This window comes from Anastrepha obliqua, chromosome 3 (genome assembly GCF_027943255.1).
Source record: "Anastrepha obliqua isolate idAnaObli1 chromosome 3, idAnaObli1_1.0, whole genome shotgun sequence".
NCBI lineage: Eukaryota > Metazoa > Arthropoda > Insecta > Diptera > Tephritidae > Anastrepha > Anastrepha obliqua.
The window spans coordinates 20147176-20171041 of NC_072894.1; the positions used below are offsets into that span (position 1 = coordinate 20147176).

Consider the following 23866-nt stretch of genomic DNA (forward strand, 5'->3'; position numbering starts at 1 on the left):
TTTCGCTTTATTTCTTTCGAATGTATTATTTAATTCCTTGGGATGCAGTATAACTAAATAAATAAAATTAAACAAAACAAATTCTAAAAATTAAATTTAAATCTAATTAATTTACTTCAATAAAACAAATAATAATTAATTTTTCACTGCCCCTCTGTTAAGCTAAAATTTATTATAAATATAAAATAAAAATTGACTCTTATGCTACATGCAGCTGTGTGTTCGACTTACTAGGCGTTGCCCACTTCTGTTCACTTCCCCTTTGCTTAAATCAACATGTTGGCATAAATTTCTAACACAAACAAGGAAAAGTAAATATTGTCGACTTTTCTAAATTCGGCGGCAAATAAGCAAAAATGTTGAATGGATTAGGATAAGAAAAGTAAAGAATGAAAAGAGATCAGCAGGATTCTTACGTTAAGCGCTCGAGGTGAAAATGGCATCGCCAGCATCACAAAATTGCGCTTCATCTTACAAGCGCCTCAACGTTTGGGTACACGCCCACTGATAAGATAGTAACATATGTATGTGTATAAATTGTACATGTGTGTGTATGTGTGTTGAGCGGGTAGGTATAATCGTATAAAAGTATGTTAGGTGGCGATATTGATAGATGGTGAACTGCAAAAACTGTCTGCTCGTATTACACAGCCTGGGCGAGATGTAGTACTGTTATGGGAAGATGTTTATCAAGGAATCCACATGCATAGGATTTTATTTTCACTTCCTTTTGTGTTTTTCTGATGATATTTTTGGTTCATTTTTATTTATTCATTTCTGTTACTAAAAGTTTAGTTGAGCTAATTTTTAAGTAAATTCCGTTGTTATACAGGGTGGGCCACCTAGAGTTTGGAATTTAATTAAAAAACTATTGTGTATGGGAATAAGTTTCTGTCCTTTCTACGCCAAAGTTACGAATTGTTTAAACAATTAAATAATGCATGATATTATGAGAAGTATGTGCCATTTGAAGCTACAACTTTATTCCATCTTTCAGGCAGCATACGGATTTCTCTGACAAAAATTTCAAGTTCTTTTGACTTGGTCCATTCAGTGAGCCAGTTAGCGACGCTCTCGTAAAAAGTGAACCGCTTTCCAATAAGGGCTGTCTGCATTGATCGGAAGGTACAATGTCTGGGAAATACGACGCGTGGGGCAAGATCTCCCAATTCAGTTCATCTAGATATTTCTGGACCGATTTAACAACCTGCGGCGGACGTTGTCGTGCAGCAAAATCAGATTGTCCTGTCTACCGTCCCAGTCTGGACGCTTTTCTTTGAGCGATCGATTCCAACGCATTAGCAGCAGTAGGTAACGTTCGCCAGAGATGGTTTTAGATGGTTTAAGGAGTTCATAATAGATGACATCCTTCTGATCCTACCAAATGCGTTGAAGCATGAATATTCTTTTCGCTGTCATTGGGCCTGGTTTACCTGGCACGCTCCAACATTCTCGATGCTAAGAGTTATCATAGTAGATCCAGTTTTCATCGCCAGTGACGATGCGATGCAGGAAACCTTTTATTTTCCGTCGTTCAAGCAGCATCTCACACGTCATCAAACGCCTCTCGATATGCCCCTCCTTCAATTGATGTGGCACCCAGTTACCTTGAGAGCATCGTACTCTTCCATCCTACATGGTTCTGCACTATTGTTTCTGCACCGTCCCATAAGATGTCGGCATCTGCTAGTTCGTGTAATATCCCTTGCGGGTTCAAGTCCAGTGCCATTCTCGTGATGCTATCTGGTAGGTTTCTAAGCGTGTGACCTATCCATTGCCACGTTTTGCGTTTGATTTGCCATAGGATGGGCTGCTCAATCGTTGATCTCCATAGCGCGTCGTTGCTGATGGTGTTTGGCCAGAATATTTTACAGATGATGCAATTTGTTGGCGAAAGATTGTAGCCTGTGTGTGATGATGTTAGAGACCAGCCATGTTTCGCTTCCGTACAACAATACGGACTTCACGCATGACCCGAATATTCGTAGTTTAGTGGGCTTGGAGTTTTGCGAACAGCCCCATACTGTATGCTTCGCTTGAATTCCGCCCTTGCTTTGTTTAGCCTGCAGTTGACATCTTCATCTGCGCTACCATCTGCCGTGATGAGTAGAAGCTTTCAGCGAATTCCATCGGGCATCCGTTAACCAATCTCTGCCTTCCGTTATTGTGGTTAACTCTCGTGGCCTTGGTCTTGACGGTGGCTAAATCTCATAGCCTTAGTCTTGACGGTGTTGACATCCAGTCCGACAGTGCATGCTAGCGCGACTAGTTTGTTCGCCTTTGCTTGCATGTCAAAGAGTTTGTGAGAGAGGAGGCAAATGTCATCGGCAAAGTCCAGCTCCTCAAGATGCCTGGTGAAACTCCATATATACAATATATATATATAAATGGCGCGTATACCCTTTTTGGGTGTTTGGCCGAGCTCCTCCTCCTATTTGTGGTGTGCGTCTTGATGTTGTTCCACAAATGGAGGGACCTACAGTTTCAAGCCGACTCCGAACGGCAGATATTTTTATGAAGAGCTTTTTTCATGGAAATACACTCTGAGGCTTACCATTGCCTGCTAAGGGGCGACCGCTATTAGAAAAATCTTTTTCTTAATTTTGGTGTTTCACCGAGATTCGAACCGACGTTCTCTCTGTTAATTCCTAATGCCATACGATGCCTTTTTTGTGCAGGGTCAGTTGGCTCATGACATCAATAAGGACGTTGATGAAGATAAGTGGCAACAGGGCCTTACGCCTACATTGGGAGTGAATCTATCGCTGATATCGCCTTTTGGCGGGGAACTCCCTTTCTACTCAGTGCAAGCCATATTGCGTCTAGTTTGATAGCGTCGAACACCTTCTTAAAGTCTTCACATAAACACCATTAAATCCCAGTATATTACTAAAGCGCACACAAAAATAGTATCAGCAGCGACACCTCTTTTGCGAGGGCGGAAAGTTATTCCCATACTCTATAAGTATATATTTTTTGAATAAACATTTAACATAACTGCAAATACACTCGGAAGTCTTTTATGATTTTGTACACGAAATAGTTTTTTCTACTTCCCTTCTCGTGCTCTTCGGGTGGGTATCGTTACTTTGCGGGTTGTCAACTAATAACTTTTCGATCTGTAAGTAAAGAATTGAAGCAAAATATCATGAACTGTAAAATTTATTGCTTCAGGCAATACTTCTGAAGCACTACTTTTGCCTCAGCCTGTTTATTAAAATCAGAAAATTTCTTAAATAAGTTTTACATTTATGACTCGGAAGCGAAAGTGTAATGCTACTAGGCTTCCATTTTGCTAATGCAACAATTTCACGCATCCTTACTCCGTATATGTACGAGAATGTATCTACATTAGCATCTGCTATCCACCTACACACATACATTTCATATCCGCATGTGGTCTTGTTGTTTGCTGTCAGCTGGCTGAAATATTTGCGGCTTACATTCCCTAGAGATTGCACACATAAGCAAAATTTTCATCAAACAGCATGCCTTGGCTTGCAAGTAAGGGAAAAATCAAAATCTAAGTTTTAATATCTGCTTGTTGTGAAATTTTTCTAACAACATAAGCTGATAGATAAGTCAATATTGCAACAAGAACATAGAGAGAGATTCAAAATTGAAATTCCAAATATGTGTAGGAGTAATGCAGTGAAAATCCAAACTAGTCGACTAGCATTTGACATGGTTGATAATGGACGCAATTATACTATGTAGTAAAACAGGGGCCAGATGGTAACTACCTGCAAAATGACTAGTTAGAGGTGAGTGCAACGAAGGATTTCTTTAATAATACTTCTGTATAAACCGCAATATTTCAAACGTTAGGGAAACAGGAAGCAGTAACGATTATACGAATGTAGAGGATGCGCACGGCAAATGAGGACAACTTGATAGAAAAATTAATGAATTTCATGATTATTTTGCTCAACCTTAACTTATTTTATATATATAATTAGCCCTTACACGCTTTTTTGGCTATTTAGGCGAGCCCTTCCGCCTATTTGTCACGAGCGTCTTAATGTTGACTTGTGTTTCACGAATGGAGGGACCTACAGTTTTAAGCCGAACGGCAGTTATTTTTTATAAGGAGCTTTTTCAGGGCAGAAATACACTTGAAAGCTTGTCATTGTCTGCCGAGAGGCGACCGCTATTTGACTTATTATAGATCTATAAAATCTTGATATATAAAAATGAATTTTTGTCTGTATGTCATCGATGAACTCAAAAACTACTGGACCGATTTTTTTAAAAATTGGTATGTATATAAATTTTTCTACGGAGAAGGTTTATAGAATATGCTCATTGATGCCACTCGCCACCAGATGGCGCTGCAGACTAGCAACTTCTGCCCCGTTCAACCGATATTAGCAGCCAAAACATCGATGTCAATACCATCAACTTCAACATTCAGCATGAAATACCCAGTGAAACGATAACATATAAGTCCATGGATATACGTCGAGAATCAAGACGAGGTTGTCAACTATCCAACTGAATTCTTGAATTCGCTTGATTTACCAGGCATGCCGGCGCACGGTCTCACATTGAAAATTGGCGTACCCGTCGCACTCTTCTTCGAAACATAAATCCACCACGAGTTTGCAACGGAACCAAACTCTCATTCAAGAAAATGATGAACTATGTTATCGAGACAACAATTTTGATTAGAAAATTCAAATGTGAAGACGTACTGTTGCCACGTATCCCAATGATCCCGACAGATATTCCATTCGAATTCAAACGTTTACAGTTCTCGGTGCGACTCGCTTTCGCAATGACTATTAACAAAGCACAAGGTAAATCGTTACAAGTGTGTGGATTCAATTTGGAGAATCCATGCTTCTCATATGGACAGCTCTATGTGGCTTGCTCATGTGTCGGAAAACCTTCTGATTTATTCGTCTACGCACCAGATAGAAAAACAAGAAATATTGTGTATCCCACAGCACTACAATTAACATCGAACAAGAATTGAAACTAAACTTTGTAATTTCACAATTTTTACGAAATAAACAAAATCAATAAAATGGTTTAGAATGAATGATTTGAATATTTGTGTACTGATTTTTCTTTAAAGTTATTTTTCTTAAATTTATTTTAGTTGTTGGCGTAGCAACGCGCGCCAGGTACAGCTAGTAATGTAATAAATTTTCTATTAGCTGCAATAACCTACTCGATCTGAATTCGGGAAAAATCGGATGCCCGAATCAAATGCTCCATATTCATATTGATTATAACGGTATTAATTGCAGCCATCAGAGGAAGAATTGAGCTATAAGGTTGTTTATTCGCTTTACGCTCAACCATGCCCCATGCATTACAATCAGGGGATTAAGCCCTAGGGAGTTAGGCGGTCTTAAGTTCGGTGTTATGTAGTTATGGAAATTTTCTGCCATCCAATCTTGTGTCGTCTTTGCTTTGCGTGAAGGAGCAGATCCATGCTGAAAGATATGCGCGCAGTCACTGTATTTACTACTATCAAACCAGGGGTTCACCACAGTCTCCAGAATCCCAATATAGCGTTAGCAGACATTCACTTGAAATCCTTGAGGAAAGAAATGTGGTGGCATGACAGGTCCTTTGTTGCTCACAACACCTAAAGCCATAATAGTCACTGGAAACTTCATTTGTATGACAACGGGAGCATTTGTAGGCTTGAAACATAGCCCTTTGTCATTCACGTAATTTCTGCAGTTGATTTTTAGGTCTTGGTCTTTCGTCAGAAAGCCCCCATATCGTCTCAGGCGATTCAGGGTGTTTACTTTTGTTTAGAAGGTATTTCAATCGGTTTGTTGTCGTTTTTGGTCCGACATAAACTGTCTTCTGCGCATAACTTAGGATCTATACCGCAGATCTTCATAGACAACTCGACGAATAGGAACCTCAGAAACACCAAGCTCCCTCGCAAGGTCCTCAGTGATTTTAACGGATCCTCGTCAATGTTCGCTGACAGTTGTTGAATAAATTCTGCAGATCGGCCAATGTCAGAACGTCATTCGTGTTTTTTTTTTTTTTTTTTTGCAACACATTCTGCATCGCCGCCTGTTGCTTCTAATTCACGGCGAAGCTTATGAACAAATGAACAGAACTGAAGAAAATTAGAGATTTCTAAATCGGTGTTATTTCTCATATTAACAAATAGCGATGATAACTGCATGTCCCTCGATTTCCAGAGTTAAGTTGTAGTCCTCCATGGCTTATCAGAAAAAGAACGCATAGAAAGGTGATGGTTTCGGAAAGTTATGCTATATCATATGTGTCCATATGTTGGGTAGTCGAAAAATTCTTTTCGTACTTGGTCAATAGATGTCGTTGGAGTCATCTATCTCCAGTGCTACCAATCACATTGTGTCATATCATATGGTGTTAGAAAGGCGACATTTTAAGTTTCATTTAACCAAAAAAAAAAAATTAAATTCGGAGAAGTTGAAAAAAGTTATAGCTGTTCAAAAATGAGTGAAAATAATGAAGCAATTCGCTATATTTTGAAATTTTTGTACAATATAAAAAAGGGAAGAATGCCACACACGCCACCAATGAAATTTGTGAAGTTTACGGAGAGGATGCTGTATCAGTTCGTGTAGCACAACAATGGTTCGCTCGCTTCCGTTCTGGAAATTTCGATGTGAAAGATGCACAGCGCTCCGGTCGACCTATCGTTGAAAAAGTGGATGGAGTTATGGAAAAGATTGACCAGGACCGTCACATAAGCTGCCATGACATCGCCAAGGCACTAAACATGCATCATCAAATGGTTTTGAACCATTTAAAAAAGGCTGGTTACAAAAATAAGCTCGATGTTTGGGTACCACATGAATTGTCTGTGAAAAATTTAATGAACCGAATTAACATCTGCGATTCTTTGCTGAAACGAAATGAAATATAACCATTTCTAAAGCGAATGGTAACAGGAGACGAAAAGTGGATCAAATACGACAATAATGTGCAAAAAAGATCATGGTGCAAGGGTGGTGAAGCTCAACAAATGGTCGCAAAGTCAGAATTGACGCCTCGAAAGGTTATGCTGTGTGTTTGATGAGATTGGAAAGGAATCATCCACTATGAACTGCTCCAGCCTGCTCGAACGATTGATTCTACACTTTACTGTCAACAACTGATGAGATTGAAGCAAGCAGTCGAAAAAAAATGGCCAGAACTGATCAGCAGAAAGGGCGTCGTCTTCCATCAGGACAACGCTAGGCCACACACATCTTTGATGACTTGGCAAAAACTGGGAGAGCTTGGCTGGGAAGTTTTGATGCATCCACCATATAGCCCTGACCTTGCACCATCAGACTACCATTTGTTTCGGTCAATGCAGAACTCTCTTAATGGAGTAAAGTTGGCTTGACGCAGTTTTTCGCCGAGAAACCACAAAAGTTTTACACTGATGGAATAATGTCTGTAGAAGAAAAATGGCAAAAGGTGGTCGACCAAAATGGTACATATTTGGTTTAATAAGGTTCATTATAAATACTATAAAAAAAACAAGTTGAAGTTTGATTAGAAATACGAAAAGACTTTTTCGGCTACCCAATATGTCCTCAAATACCGCATGCACCCTGTGAATATTGATAGATTCAATCAACTGTTTTTCTTTTCACTCCATTATGAACTAATACGTTACGACTAGTGTAACATTGGTGAAAAATTTTACTAGTTAGTTAACAGGTATATCGTTGATTCAGAGGCTTATTAGTTTGTTAAATAGTATTTAAAATATATTTTGAGATATTTAGTTTTTTACTCGTGAAATCATATCAAGTCATATAAAAAATTTCAAAATAACAAAAACGATTTGTATAATTTTTTAATTTATATTCTTCTATATTTACGTAACGTAACTGATCATACAAAAGTATACATATATATATATACTTATATACGTATGTTTGTTATGGATAAATTTATGTTCTTAAAAAATTTTACTTGCAATTTTGCCGAAAAAACTTCGTTGTCTCTTGCAGCGTTCCATAGCTCTCTGATATTGTAGATTCCCGTCCAGTGTCTAGTATTTCGCCATGATATGTGTTCAGGAAAAGTTGTGTTCCAGGATAAGTTGCAGCAATTTGTACTTTTCGTTTCACAAAATACGTCCTAGATAACCCGTGTTGCTTCGTTTCACCGCATAAGCAGTTGCCTGCTTCGATTGCATTGGCGAAGAACTTCACTGTTGGAAACGTATGCAGTGCTTGGAATTTGAGCAATACGTCCGTATATCCATATTTCAAAGGCTTTCGGTTCATATCTGCAATTTAATATGTGTACAAGAGTACTGACCATACATAGCATTTGACGAAGCGCATTTTTCATTGCATGACAATTTCATGGCTGCAAAGTACTTTTTTATAGTTGCAGATATAATAAAATCTTTTTTTAACATATATTATTTACTTTTTAAACTCACAGAAAAAAAAAACTAGTCTTTAGTGACAATAATTGGATTAGAATTTATTTTGGCCACTAAGAACTAGTTTACTAACTGGTACATAAAATACCAATGTAATATTCATACTGACAGTTGAAATCTCGTAGTATGAGTAGGGAGGATCAAAAGCCTATCCTGGCTAGGGTTTCAACCCGAACTAAACCTTCTAACATCAAAGTACCGATCCACCGGCCATACCGTCAAGTATTTTGACGGAAGGCGCTGTGAGTCTTAGGCACAACGTCAGTTACCTTTCAGTGTCACCACTCACTGTTAAAATCCTTTAAGGAAGAAAAGAACTATATTTTTGACTACAGGGTAACCACTCACATGAGTGTGTATGTGTTAGCGGAAAATGAAAATACGTGAAAATTAAGTAGCACTAACCTCAACTATACACACTTGCACCCTTCTAATAAACACACATGCAGAGCTTCGACTCTATAACAAACTACTTTCTAATCTAATCTCATCGCTAAAAAAAAGGGTTAAGAGTAAAGTTATAAACGCCATGCGTCCAACACAAAAGCTAGAGGGTTTATGTTCGACTTACAGGCAGCCCTTCGTACATACACTTGCACACGTACGCGTATATATATTTACGTACAAGTATTTTATTAGTTTATTCTGCGCGAATCCAATCAAGCGCAGATACCAACAAAATTCTTTGCTTTACGCGGTCTTGCTATTAACTTCCTTTCAATAAAGGGTGCTTGTTTGAGACATATAGAATTTTTTATTGTGATATCACTGAGCTGTTCCGTGGAAGACTATAACTTAACTCAAGAAATTAAGAGACATGCAGTTATCGTCGCTGTGCATGCAAATCACTCCGATTAAGAAAACTCTAATCTCGTTAAGCGCGTCTACTCATTTGTTCACATACTTCGCCGTGAATTGGAAGCATTTGGCGGCGATGCAGAATACATTGCAAAACGCAAAAATCACGAAGAACTTTTTGACATTGTCCCATCTGCAGAATGCCTTTTTCCTGATGAAAGATAAAGACCTAAAGACCAACCGAGGAAATGATCAGAATGGCAAATGACTATGTTCCAATCCTGCGAAGTTTCCTTTTGTCACATACATTAGTTTCCAGTGACTATAGTATTATGGTTTTAGGTGTTGTGACCAAGAGGGGAAAGTGGGCGGGTGGGGCTTCCCGTCACAAGGAGGTATTTGTGGATTACAAACGGAGACTAATTTGCGGCTGTGTTAGCCGCTTAATGCTGCTGATGAAGTTTATCAGATTTTTAATATCAAGGCCTGCTATGTCAGGTTAAGACCAGGTAGCCAGGTTAGTTTTATGTCAAAGAACTGGGATGCAGTCGAAAGGGAAACCAGGCATTTGCTGACCAGTTTCGAGTACACCATAATAGAGCCCAGGGCCTTAATTGCCGCTTGGCTATCGGAGCAGATGTTTACCTCTTTAACAGTTATTAAGTAGCCAATCAGCTGCTTCTTTGATTGCAGCTACCTTTGCTTGGGACACACTGCAGTGACCCGGCAACCTGAATTTGAGTATGACGGTGAGCTATTTGCAGAATACTCGTCCTCCAACCCTACCGTCCAACTTCAGGTTAACCAAGCCCTTTCCCCAAGTGTTGCATCCGACCCACTCCTCCCTTGATGGGATATGAGTGGAGAAAGTTTCGCTTAGACTAAGCGAGGGTGCACACTTGTCCGTTGTCGGGGAGAAGATACTGAGGATACTTGAGACTCCGTAAGTGAGGTCGAGCCTGAAGCCTAAACCTCTCAGTCTGATTGCAGTACATACAGCGGCAAATTTGCTCGAAATGTCTACAAGTACCACATTTAACATTATATTAAGCACTAGAGTAGAAGTGGTTTGAAACCACCCAATAATTCCAATGAGTGCAGTCCGTTGGACTCTCTCCTGCTTCTTAACCGATGTCATCTCTCCAGTGAGTTCCACTGAACAACTACGTTCAGATCAACTCGTACAGTGTATCTACAAACTTTCCTCTGACAATCAGTGCCGCGTCGTCCGCGTAGACAATCATCCTACAAGCGCTCCCGAGGAATTTCGCTTCTTATGTGCAGGTCAATTAGTCTCTCAAGGGTTTTCAGCCAGGAAGATGAGAGATTGATTGAGACATGCCTGAAATTCTTAGGCATGTGAGCTCTTGCCTGCTTTGGGTGTGAACATACCCTCACAGCCCTCCAGGATACTGGTATGTAGACCTTGGCTATGCAGCTCATATATAGATAAGGCTCAACCAGCGGCATGATACCTCCGCCATCTGGAGCAGGTGATTTGAAGGGCCCGAAGGAACCAATGGCCCAAGGCAAGCGACGCTTATCCAGCAGCCAGCTCCGGAGACAGTTTGATGTACTTCCCAGGCTGGTGCTACTAGATACTGGATCATCGCCCAACGTTCCGATTCGTCCCTCAGGTATCGTCTTAACCTTGAAGAATCATCACAGCCCTCCACAGTTCTACAGCAGCTTCTCCAAGAGTTCCTCTTGTCCTTCCTAATTTCGGACTTATAGATACCTATCCCTCCTTTATACAGTTCCCATCCTGAGGGAGACTTGATTCTTTTAGTCCTATTAAAAAGGTGTCTGCACCCTAAGCTCAGAAGGGTTAGCTGTCCACCAAGGCGGTTATTCCTTCCTAGAGAGCGTTCTAAGTGGGCAGGCGCTTTCAAGAGCCTTATTGCAAACTGAAGTGAAGATCATTGATCGTTCCCTCCGAAAGATCTAGTTTTCCACTTGGTGCTTTGGGGAGAAAGTTTCGAAGATTTCTGCCGTATGTATCCCAGTCCGTTCTCTTCAAATTCCAGTAGGAGTCTCTTTTTGGACGGATTTCAGTGAGAGAGAATTTAATATACCTGTGGTCCGCAAAGAAATGGGTAGTAAGCACTCTCCAATCGGAAATTCGGTGTAACAATGAGGAGGAAGCCGGAGTGAGATCCAAAACCTCTTCCTTGATTGCAGTAATAAAAGTGGGGTCCTTATCGCTGTTGCAAATAAACAAGTCTTCGTTTAAAATAAAATCAAAAAGTGACTCACCTCTCGCATTTATGGAAGAACTTCGCCTAAAGGTGTGATGGAAGTTCGGGTAAGCGGCTATGATAACGCCGGTTTTCCTGAGTCTCGCTTAAGCCAGGGCTTCCCTCAGCATCATCGGAGGTTGCTCCACCTCGTCCTCATGCGCCATACAGGCCGACATCAGCCACACCTTTCCGACAGGGTCCTCCAGGCTCACAGTCACAATGTCTTCATTGCTGAAATTAGGCAAAATAAATGCATTAAGTTGCTCCTTGATAGGCATACAAGATCTTGGCTTACCTTACCCCTATACGCCATTAGTTTGTATCTTTTCGCCCTGAGTCAAGAAATAGCACGGCTCCTGGGTCAGAACTATATCAGCCCCTCCTTGTTTAGGGTAGAGCAATAAGTTAGCGGACGCCGGCTTAGAGTGCTGAAGATTTATCTGAAGAATAATAAACAATAACGATGGTACAAACCTTTTTTGATTGAAATATGTTTGAGTTTTATTTAAGAAAAACTCCTCTGTGGCTCCAAAGAAACTCCTGTTACATTTTTACGTATCACATTTCCGCTGTTCTTTTTTTAATTTTGAACCCAAATTATTGCATCATAAAAGTACCCTTTAGCAGCCATAAAATAGACCATTATCTATCCACAAAGCATTTGTATATCTAATGGATATCAAGCAAGGGTTCTGGCCCCCATACACATGCATAAGTATACGAATATGAGCATAATTGAGCAGGGCTATGTATGTGTAACTGATTGTACTATTCATTTGTATTTCAGCATTAGGTAGATATACACCGATATTAAGCTTTAAGTTGATTGTAATTTAGCGGTCCTTTTTGTGGAGATAGGCTCTCTTATACCAGACACACTCACGAGGATCCACAAAAATGCGTATATGTGTGCGTATCTACGTACGTTTTATGGTTGTGTGCACAACACATTTAACGCAGGTGGGCTTGTGATAGGCAAGAGTGGTATAAAAATCAAGCCAATGGCCACTAAATAGCAACGCTATGAAAAGCGAAAATAAAACGAACAAAGGTGCATAAAAATACCAACCTGAAAGTCAGAGTCAACTGCGAAAAAGAGACACCAAAAAATGTGCTAGCATTTGGGAGAGCAACACTCATAAAGCAATTGCGTCTTTGCACTTGATTGGTAGTGCAAATTTCACACTGGCTTTAGAGCATTTTTACAGTCAGCTAAAGAGGGGGGGTATTATTTCTTTTTATTTATTTTTTTTTTCAAGAATTTAATTAAAATGATGCACCTGTGAGGCAACAAAAGAATATAAAGAAAATAGGGTTAATTCGTTTTTCATCACAATTTTCAATTACTTGCAAGTTCAGAGATGAACAAAAAAGTGGAATTCACTCACTCTTACTTTTTCGGTATCTTGCAGATGGTCGCCACCGATGAGACGCCATCCACACAAAATCAACCCGATGCTGGTGGTACATTCGGCAAGTTGAAACAGACACTGTCATCGTCATTGCTTACAGCGCAGGATAGAGGTGAGTAACATGGGAATGAGGAGAAGGTCAGAAAAGAGGAAAGAAAGAAAAATAAATTTTGAAAACTTTCAGGCATACAATCGTAAGTAATTGAAATGTTTGTGAGGAATATGAAAAGACAGCATTTTTGCAATTATTGTTATTTCTTATTTTTAAAAGGGAAAATATAACTACTGAACTACATCACGTGCAAATCGAATTGGTTTATGAATATACATATATATATGCAAATACAGAAAAAACTTAACTAAGTACTAAAGTAGCAAAATTTTTAGGAAATATTGATATTAATAAATACTTTTAACCGGCTTGAGCTAAGAATTTGAGTGTGAAAATGCATATTTCTCGTACAAAACTGGTTGCCACTCTCCACAAGGATACTTGGGGCTGTAGGCCCATTGTGATACCACTAGTTTGGACTGAAGTTCTCCCTCTGACTCCCAATCTGATGAAACCTCTTCGTCTCTCTGATTAACGATAAAGTACTGTGGATGGCTGCCAGTACTAACTCTGCTGGGCATCGAAAGATACAATTGCTTGGATAGCTATATCCCGTTCTCGCGGCGCAGAAGTTGACGAAGTGTGCAAGGCTTTCAACTTGTTCCTCGTTCCTGAAATTGTTACTGAATCATTTGAGAGAAAGTCCATACGTTTCCCATCTGTTCCCATTGGGCAGTGGCCCGCGATGATACTACCCACCGTTCTAATAGAAGGCCGATCTAAACTATAATAATTAGCGACCTAATTCTGTGCTCATTTATCTCAGTCTAAACTTGTCGAGTTATATCGCAAGTGGGCTTCGTGGTCCATCTACTGTTGGCTTGCGCGATGCAGACCGAGATTGTTTGAGCATAAAAGGATGCCCACATATTGGACAGAATTGACTGGTTTTAGATCAGTTGTCCTCGTAGCCAACGTTTCTGCGTTGCAATTTTCAAGAATTTATCTGTGGCTATTAACCCAGAGAACGTTCGTGGTGCACTGCATAGTAAGCTCTTTAAGATTAACTGCACATTCATTTGTTACTTTGGAGGACGCATTCTTGCACTGTAGAGACTTTATGGCGATTTGACTGTCATAGTAGGTAGTGATGGGTTGTGCTGCAATAAACCAGTCTTAAGCCACAATGCAGACTCTTTTATAGGTATTAACACAACTTGAAAAACCCTTTAATAGTCAGGTAGCCTTACACTTAGGTTCAGCTGATGCACTGATGCTGATGATGAGAGGATGTCACTTGCGACCTTAATATTTATCCTTAAACCATTCGTAAAGATAGCCGCTGAGCCTAGGTACAGATCTTTAAGGCTATTCCGTAGCTTGATGGGTATTTTTATCAAACTATGGGTTGCAGACTATGATGACGCGGGTCCCGTCCAATTTGATCAGCATCATCCCATTAATGATTATTTCATTTTGTACACTGAACTTTTTGAACCAAAAATTCCTTGCTTCTCCACCTTGGCATTGTAGTTTTTTCGGCGCTCTTGTATCCGAGTCTTATTTATTTTATCAACGTGCATTCTTAGGTGCACCACAAATATATTTTAAAATATATTCGAAAATATTTTTAAATCAAATTCAGTTTTCTAGTTGAACGAGTTCTCTAATCTACTCTTCCTTCTGCAGGATCGAGAACAGCCAGGCTCCCTATGAAGCTTGCAAATTCCTTTACAATATATTCCCAATTTGGTTAGACGAGGTTGCAATATACAATGCACTATGAGAATTCCTGTGACCATTCTAAAATTGTTCTTATTTAATTCTACGCAATTTCTAAATCGGTTTGGATTGAGGCCACATATCATTGAGTAAAAATCCTTAGTGGGTATATGGTATAGTCCCAAAGCCATGACTAAATAAATTAGCCACATATGCTTTCGAATTATTACTATATTCCAAACCTAGGCAAAAATTTCCATCAGGATATGCTTCCAAATAAAATGGCTGAAACCCCTAAAGGTAAGTGTTGAAATGTTTGGTAAATTTTGAAAAATTTGAGAATTGAAGTCGCATGTACTATATAAAATCTGGGACTGTTTCAGACTCTGAAGGCAGGTATTTATTACCTAAAATAAGATTAAGGCGAAATTGAATGCTTTGCAGTTAGCGCCGCTTACTTGAGCTCTTTGGCCGCCAGTGCGTATACGCAACCACACGTTTAAGCAGATACACTCACAGCTTTTGGCATTTTAGAAAGCGAAAGGTTTCTCTCTGTTGTATTTTAAAAAGCAAAGAACACTCTATCATTTCTGATACTTGTAATAGCGACTGTTGTGGCGCCCCAGAGTGCAGCTCTGAAATTTAAACAAATTACAAATTTACTAATTTATAAATTTACCAAAAATGCTACCTTTTCAAACTCTTCTGTTACAAAATTGTGATATGATTTATTAAATTTTTGATAGCAGATTCGTACTATTTCTTCAAAATTCAGTTAGTAATAAAGGCTCCGATTTTAAAACTCCCAGCAGTGCTATTATATCGCCAGGGAATCTCAAATGGCTAAGCTAAAACTTCCAAAGCATTTTCTCTTCTTTTGGATAAGTTGAAAAATGTGTAATTGTAACCCCAATTACTTAGACTAAAACAAATCTTATTTGTAATTAAAATTTTATCATTTTATAGGAAAACTTTTACCTTTCCACTGGCACTCGCACAATATGCTGAATGAGTACTCCAACTGATGCGCTCACATCTCAACTGAATGTGTTACACTCGTCTTCTCAGTTACATTTACGACTACTTTCAGAGAATGGCTTTGAAATTTAATTACGGCAACTCTTTAATGGCATCGATTTCTGATACTTTGCCAACTGAGTTGACAAAGTTGCAACAGCAAACAGCAGAAAAGCGCACTCACACACGAAACATTTTGAACACATTGAACACCATTATCGTTGAGTTGCTCAGAACAAAGTTGAAAGAAGAAAACTATTTTCTGCGTGAAGGTTTAACACTGAGCAATTACACCTTTAGTGTAGTTGCTTGCACTATGGAAATTGTGTATGCGTATTAGTGTGCGCGTATGTGAAAGTGCACGACGACAGTATCTCGTCATTAGTTTATTGAACATTGTTTGCTTCACTTTTACTTTAAAGCAGTAAATGTTAACGGGTACAACAGGTATTGAAACCAGTAGTTTAATAATCAATTGCGCTTTTAACTAAAGGAATTTCGAAAATCATCGAACATAAGCGAACATATGTTTGAGCTAATTTAACAAAGTTCTACAATATTTACTATAATAAATTTATTAAAATTATTATTATTAAAGTGCCATAACATAGAACAAGTTCTTGAATAATATAAAGTGCTTGGCTCTTAACCGCGGGTGAGTTTATGCAGGTTTTCAATGGGCTTCTTACTCAATATTCGGAGAGATATTCTGCTACTCTCCAGCCATAGAAAGAATTTTTTTTGCTAAGCGCAAGTTAGGCTCAACCTTAGTTCCACAAACTGAAAGTAAAATAGGTCCACACCAATAAGAAAATCTAGGTAGGTATTTAGATAGGTCGATTGGATGGCAAGAGTACCACGGATACACTACAATTAGTGCTAGAGAAAAAACAAAACATATACACCTATAGCCCATCTAGCAGCCAGTCCTGGAGCAAAGAAACGGGCGAACTGCCAGAGACTATCCCCAAAAAGGCACACTAAGGAACCTCCAGCGCTTAGCCGTTAGACCCGAACATTTGCAAAGAAAGTGACTTTTTTTTTGGTATGTGGACCTGGGAGGCGAAATCTTCTAAAGATACGTATGAGCCGACTCATACTTGTATTTGTACAACTATTTCTGAACAAGCCATGCCCAGTTAAAAACTATGTCAGCATGAAGGTAACGTTTCCATATGCTCTTCGGATCCATTTTTGTATGTCGGGGATCATAGTGAAAGTGGTTTTTCCCTTCCCACTAGCGTTCCATTTGGTCTGCCTGTTTTGCAGAGCGGTATCATCGATCCTCTGTAGGGCGTCCCTCAGTGAGGCTTTGTTACGAGATACCCACTCGTTTTTTGCATGCTAGTGGTTTTGTTTCATGCATTTTACCTTTATATCGAGGGAGATTCTGCCTGCTATTACCGCTGCTGTTTCGTCAGATATGGTTCCATAGCCTCTAATGATTCTCACATAGCACAATCTGTACACCCATTTAGCTTGTCTCAAGTAGCGTAAAAGAGAATTGTGTTTCAGACGCTTGCTAACAATCCTCTCATTTCTTGTCTTGGTCCACCCCCATTCGGCATCAGTCACGATAAAGCCACGCAGGATTTTGTAGCTTTGGAGCTTGCGTATTCCAGATGCCTTTTAAAATTGAGCCTTCGGTCGATCATTACTCCTAAATATTTTATAGTATCTGTTGATGTTATATTGTGACCACCAACCTTTATTTGAAGGTTTTCAACTTTTCGTCTAGAACTTATGGGAACCAGTTCGGTCTTATGGTCTGCTAGTCTTAGCCCAGACGATTGTGACCATTGCTTAATTTTGTTGATGGTGTCCTCTACCCTTCGTGAGACCTCTTTTAGCGTTTTCCCTACGACTACCACAGCTAGGTCATCTGCATGCCCAACAATGCTGGCTTGTTCGTGCTGTTCAACGCGTAGCACTTCATCATACATGATATTCCACAGAGCCGGGCCTAGTACAGAGCCTTGAGGAACTCCTCCAGTTACCTTATAGCTTTTGGGGCCTAGGTCTACCATAGGGTTCTGCTATCAAAGTATGAAGCAGTTAGCTTTATCAGATAATTTGGCACATTCATACTCAGAAGTGACATCAGTATTTGGTCCCATTTGGCCGTATTGAACGCGTTTTTAACGTGCATAGTTACGACTGCGCAGATAGCAGTTTTTGCTATTTCACATACTTCTATTATTGCATCTACTACACTGCGATGCTTTCGGAAACCGTATTGGCGAACTGACAGACCTGTATGGCCGCTCAAGTGCTCAACAGTCTCTTTCTGTGCAGGATACCTACAGCTGCTGCAATGGGTGTTGAGTAGAAGTTCTAACCTCTCCCCATGAGATCCAATCACCCAGTGACCGATGATCACCACTATGAGTTTGAAAATTGAATGGCGACACTTTAAGCGTACTGCGTCTGTCGTACTGAGGCCAAAGTGTTTTTGAGATAGCATACGGCAAGATAGAACTCCATCTGTCTTGCGCTTTTCAAATCCAGAAATTGTGCAGTTTCTCTTCAACAGCGGTAATCGGGGACCAATGTCTGAGATCAGGTCATCTAAAGCGGTACTGTCGAACTTTTTTTGGTCGTTTCCACGGCAGTCGGTTCTAAGTTACCGGAACGACCCGCATTTAAATCCGATTAAGGACTGTGACTTCAGCAGCATTCCCCGTATATGTATGGGGAATGTTTATGCTGCTACAAAAACAAAAACGACATCGTTTAATGGCAAGCTCATTGGCAATTTCATTTCCCTCTATTTTCCTATGCCCTAAAAGCCACATAAGAGAAATCCTACGCATTCGATACGTTTAATCGCCCTCTTACAGGAGTTGACCAGAAGAGAGCTACAACATGCCAACAATATAGCCTTGATCGCATTGGTCTAATTATATTAGGAAGAAACCAATCTTCGAAATTGAAAGAGACTTCATTGAAACGCGATTTAATAGCAAAGGAACCGGGTTTTTTTTTTTGTTTGGTGGGTGAGGTAGGGTCCAAAATACCTTCCCACTTACAGCGACCGTCGCTTACTGAGTCGAGTAGTGTGGCCACTAAGACGATCTCTCTTCTTCTTCGCTTTGTTGTACTGTATCGAAGCCAATCTTTTTTTCTCGTAGTACGTTCTCGATGTGTGTGATTCTGTTGGTCCACCGATGTTTGCCATTAATCTACTTAGCATACCCGTGACCTTTGCTGCAGGTAGTCTTAAACTTTGCTGTTATCGCCTCGGCAATACCCTCTGGCTTTGCTACCAGCTCAAGAAACTTCGCTTGAATTGTGATGTGCTGGTTATTGCGAACCAGGGAAGTGAACTCATCGTACCATCTTCTCCTTTCTGCCTTGTTTTTTGTTCAAATTAATGTCTTCGGTAAAAGCGCTACGAACTTATTCCCCAACCTAATATACATAATATTCACGTTGTTCCTAGGTGGACCATATTGATTCCAAAAACAGATTACAATTAGATTTATTTGAAACTAGAAATTTTATTTCTATCTACGAACAGCCTGCTTTCTGCGCTGCGGCATCCATCTGTCACTACCAGGTGTTGGCTGGACTCCCGCTTCTGCGACTCCCTTGTGAATTCCATAATAATAATAATGAATAATGCTGAGTATACCAAAAAGTTATGCTAAAGCATTTCTTATATTAGCAGCAAACCGCAAGCTGCACGCAGTTTGGCTAAACTCCTTTGTTCATTTATTTCCTGCGCTCGCATTATTCATTGCATAGACTGCAAATTCTTATTGTTATAAACTCCATTAAAGTTCACCACATTGCATTCTTTTATCAGTGCCTTAAATTCTTTCATTAAAGCTGCATTGAAAACTTCTACTTTTATTTGTTGTTTGAGAAATTTAACTGAGCTTGGCAATATCCCAGTTGACTGAAATGAATTGTGCCAACGTTAGCAGCCTTAGTAAAAGCAACTAGTAGCGAAATAGAAAGTGGGGCAAAAAGTATTCGTATATTTGAACCTGCAGTTTATGCTGTCATTATAAGTACAAACGTAACCCCAGTGACTAGGTGAAAAAAGGATCAGAAGCAAAACCGAACAAAAAAGTTACCACTGCAGTCGGCAGCCGTTCTTGCAGCAAGCGCCCACGGTGAGAAAATACTCTGTCAGCGAATTGTTGCTAGTAACGGAAAAATCTGATTTTAATGTCTACAACCACACACATACACACACACACTCATTCAACACCGCGCTAATACTTGTTTCTAGGGACGTTTAGTCGAAAACGCGATTTATAGCCATATGTGAATTTTTATATCTGCATGCACACCTGTGTTCACAGAAATAGCAGCGCGGTATTTTGAAAAGTCCCGAGAATTTTATTTTTTTAATTTTTTTCAATGAAAATATAGTTTCATCAAAAACAAAAACCGTTTAACTTAAGGTATTATATATAGTTACAAGGCAAAAAAATGCGACTTTTCCAGAATTTTTTCTGAGAAACTTTTAAATGTATTAACCTACAACTTTTTACACATATTATGTTATCTTTTAAATGAATTTTAAGATTTAGTATTAGTAAAAATATTTATTTGGAAAGGAGCTACAGCTGATCTCGGAGAGCTCCTCTCAAAAAAGTCGTTTTGCGGTGACCACTATATCTCTGAAGTGGATTCTCTGAAATTAAAAAACCAAACAGATTTCGTTAAAGTAATGTTAAATCTACTAATTAATCGAAGAAATAAGTAAAATAAATTTGTTTGGCAAAATGGCGGTTTCTCAAAAATGACCAAAATTTCAGCCTCAAATTCTTTATAAAAAATCTTCTATTAGTTACTAAAATATTAAAGTTTGAGACTAATCGGTCTAGCCGTTTTCGAATCATGTTGAATACACCATTTTGAGAAAAACGCGTTTACAGTTTGAAAAGCACTTTACATGGGATGAAAATTCTCGAAACGCCTTTCCAAATTTGCGTGGAGCTTCAAAAATATTCTCCGGAACGATATTAAATTTTCTTTGTGTATTTTTAAATATATGCCCATTAAGAAAAAAAATAAAAAAATCGATTTTTTGAAAATTCTAACAGTATGTAACCCCTTCAATAAGCAGATCCGTCTAAAGGGCACCCCTCAGGGCGATGTACTTTCTCCTCTACTGTGGATTCTAGCAATGAATCAATTGTTGATGAATCTAGAGGAAAGGAGGATACACGTAGTGGCCTACGCAGACGATGTTGCAATATTAATAAGAGGGAAATTCCCAGATGCCCTCTGCAACATATTGCAAAATGCTTTGTACGATGTGAGCCAGTGGGCTGCATCGAGTGGTCTTGAGATAAATCCCAACAAAACAGCACGAATCATATTCACCAGAAAATACAGGATACCTTCTCTAAACCCCCCTACCCTTGAGGGAATCACACTGTGAATTAGAGAAGAGGCAAGCTACTTAGGACTAGAATTAGAAAGGAATATCTCGTAGAAACATAAGATGATGATGATTAATGTAAGTAAAAAAAGCAGACACATACAAAAGAATTGTGGGGCAAAATGGGGCCTAACCCCAAAAATAGTATACTGGCTATATACAGCAGTGGTAAGGCCTATCATGACATACGGTGTCTTAGTCTGGTGGCCAACACTCGAGAAAAGAACAACAGTAAAATGCCTAGAAAGTATTCAAAGGGGTTCTAGTCTCTGCATAAGCGGGGCGCTAAAGACTACGCCCACGGCAGCGATGAATGGGCAGCAACAATGGGGTAATGGACAATAAAAGCGGAATCAGCATCTATATTCATGGTTCCCAGCTAAATGATCAAGTATGAAGGCCAACATCTCATTCCGGTTACCGGATCACTGCAGCGTATTTCAAGCTGAAATATTGCCTATCAGAGAAGCCCAGCTAGCCCTAAATAAAAGTGTCCTCACAACAAGAGATATACCTGTAAACACATATTCAGATAGTCAATCGGCCCTGAAAGCTTTAAAGTCGGTTAATATTAACTCGAAGACAATAAAAAAATGTATCTACGTTTTCATAGAACTATCACAGTACTTTGTAATAAACCTGCTCTGGGTGCCGAGTCATAGATACATAGAAGGCAACTGTAAAGCTAATGAACTGGCGAGATTGGGTACCACATTACCGATCCAACCAGACAAAGCGATCATACCTATATGTTTAGCAACTTGCAAGATGCTTATAGATAGACACACTATCAGTGCTGCCAACAGGCTATGGTCTCAGTCCCTTACCTGTGTAACTAGTGGAATGGCGTGGCCGGAATGCAACATGGGCCCCACAAACCGACTGTTGAAACTAAACAGGAAAAACATGAGACATTTTTTCGGGGTCCTAACAGGGCATTGTCTGATTGGCAGGCATGCCAGTAGTCTGGGAGCGCCCTATAACGACTATTGCAGAAGCTGTAACGACATTGAAGAAGAAGAGACTATAGAACACTTTCTATGCGGGTGCATGGCTTTGGATAGAAGAAGGTTCAATATTTTAGGAAAAAGCTCCCTGAATAACTTGGCAGAAGTAGCCAATATAAAAATAACAAATCTTGCTAGATATATCAAAGCCACAGGTTTGTTCAATGAGGACAATGTAGAGTGAGGAGAGGGGACAGCCCCGGTAGTATCACAATGGGTCTACAGCAGGTCTAAGTATGCAGACTACACCTACCTACCTACCTAACCCCTTAAAATATCAAATTTAAACAGATTTTCAACAAAATAGAACACTTTTAGTCAGAAAGTTTTTTTTCAAACTAGCTCGAATTTCTAAGCAATATTTTCATATAATATAACTTTTCTGACGGTGATATATATTATATTTTTGCCATATAACAAATGCTCGAAAAATTTTGTATGCCGAAATTTCAGATTCACACTACACCAGGAAAAAAAAATATCAAATATCAACACGGCTTTTGAGCCACTTCAAACTTGCACTTTATTGCACCAAAATTCAATGGGCTATAAAGCTGCATACTCGAAATTTTTCCTAAACCTCTTATTCAAAAGTTGGTGCAAGGTGTCTCTAACTGGTCTAGGTGCGGCGGAAGACAACCACTTCACTTATGAAAAAGTTTGAGACCTTCAAGAAAATGTTTTGAATATGCACAAAGTTTTAAACTCTAAATTAAAAGCTTTTTTGTTTTATAATAAAATAAAAAATTAAATAGAAAGTGAAAACTTTGCAACATGTCGCGCTGCTACTATTTTGAACACAAATGCATGTACTATATGTATACGCTTTGCTACAACTGTCGCCTCTCCGATGGAACTTTTATTCTTTTTCCGATTTTTTCGAAAAAATGTTACACCTCAGCGCCATCATTGAAGGTACAACAGCGCATGTGTGATTTACTTTTTGTGACTCAACTTTTTTGTCATAAACTCACGCTTGATTTCGTTTACTTTTTCCCCATGAAAGCGTTTGCTTTAACGTGCAGCTGTGTGCAGGTGCTGGAAACTAGAAAGTATGCAATTTAGCAGGCGCGTAGTTATGTGGGGTGCATGCAGGTGCAGTTCTTATGTACTATATATACACCTTTTTCATACATTATTTACTGTAATTTTTCCTTATTTAATATCTAAATTTCTCTTTCGTTTTTTTTCAGTTTTTAAGCTCTTAAGTCGTTTTTGTGGTATTTTTCTCTTGATCCCTTATCACTTGCTAAGTGTTTTGAGCACCGGGAATATGGAAAGTGCTTAGAATTTTTATCTTGAACGTTTTTCTACTGCTCATTGGTATGAAAAAATTCATTTTTGAACCAAATCTGTAAACACAACCTTGTACCTGTTGTTTTTTTTTAACTTAAACATTTGCTTAACTTACTTATACAAGGTGACACAAAATTGATTTTCCAAATTTATTTGTAAATAATTAAACTAAATTTAAATCTTCACAAACAAAAATATTTTGAGTTAAGTAAATCTTTGCTTTAGCCCTTACGCAGTCCATTGGCTGTCTGTTTATATATTTATGTGGTGGTGAAGGTTTTGTCTGAGTGACACAGCTCAGATCCAATTAGCACAAGATTTCTTTTCTGTAATTTCTGTCAAGTTGACCAACGAGAATTCGCCCAGAATTCTATACCGTAGAGTATCTAGACCTCGGCCCTGACACAGATAATGAAAACCTGTTTCCTTAGATTCTTCTTGGTTGTAGCTTCCACATCTATTGTTCTACGGCCGCCCCAGCCCTCTGGCATGGTGTCCCAAAGGACCG

The 23866-nt window shown here is 39.2% G+C and overlaps 1 protein-coding gene across 1 annotated transcript in view; it reads left to right on the forward strand.

The window, feature by feature from the left end:
* The window catches only part of LOC129242513 (regulating synaptic membrane exocytosis protein 2), a 250808-nt gene that overhangs the window by 15532 nt on the left and 211410 nt on the right, over nt 1-23866 (forward strand). Inside the window, exon 2 of the mRNA XM_054879192.1 lies at nt 12864-12975. Coding sequence (XP_054735167.1) covers nt 12864-12975 — 112 coding nt within the window. The remainder of the gene's footprint in view (nt 1-12863; nt 12976-23866) is intronic.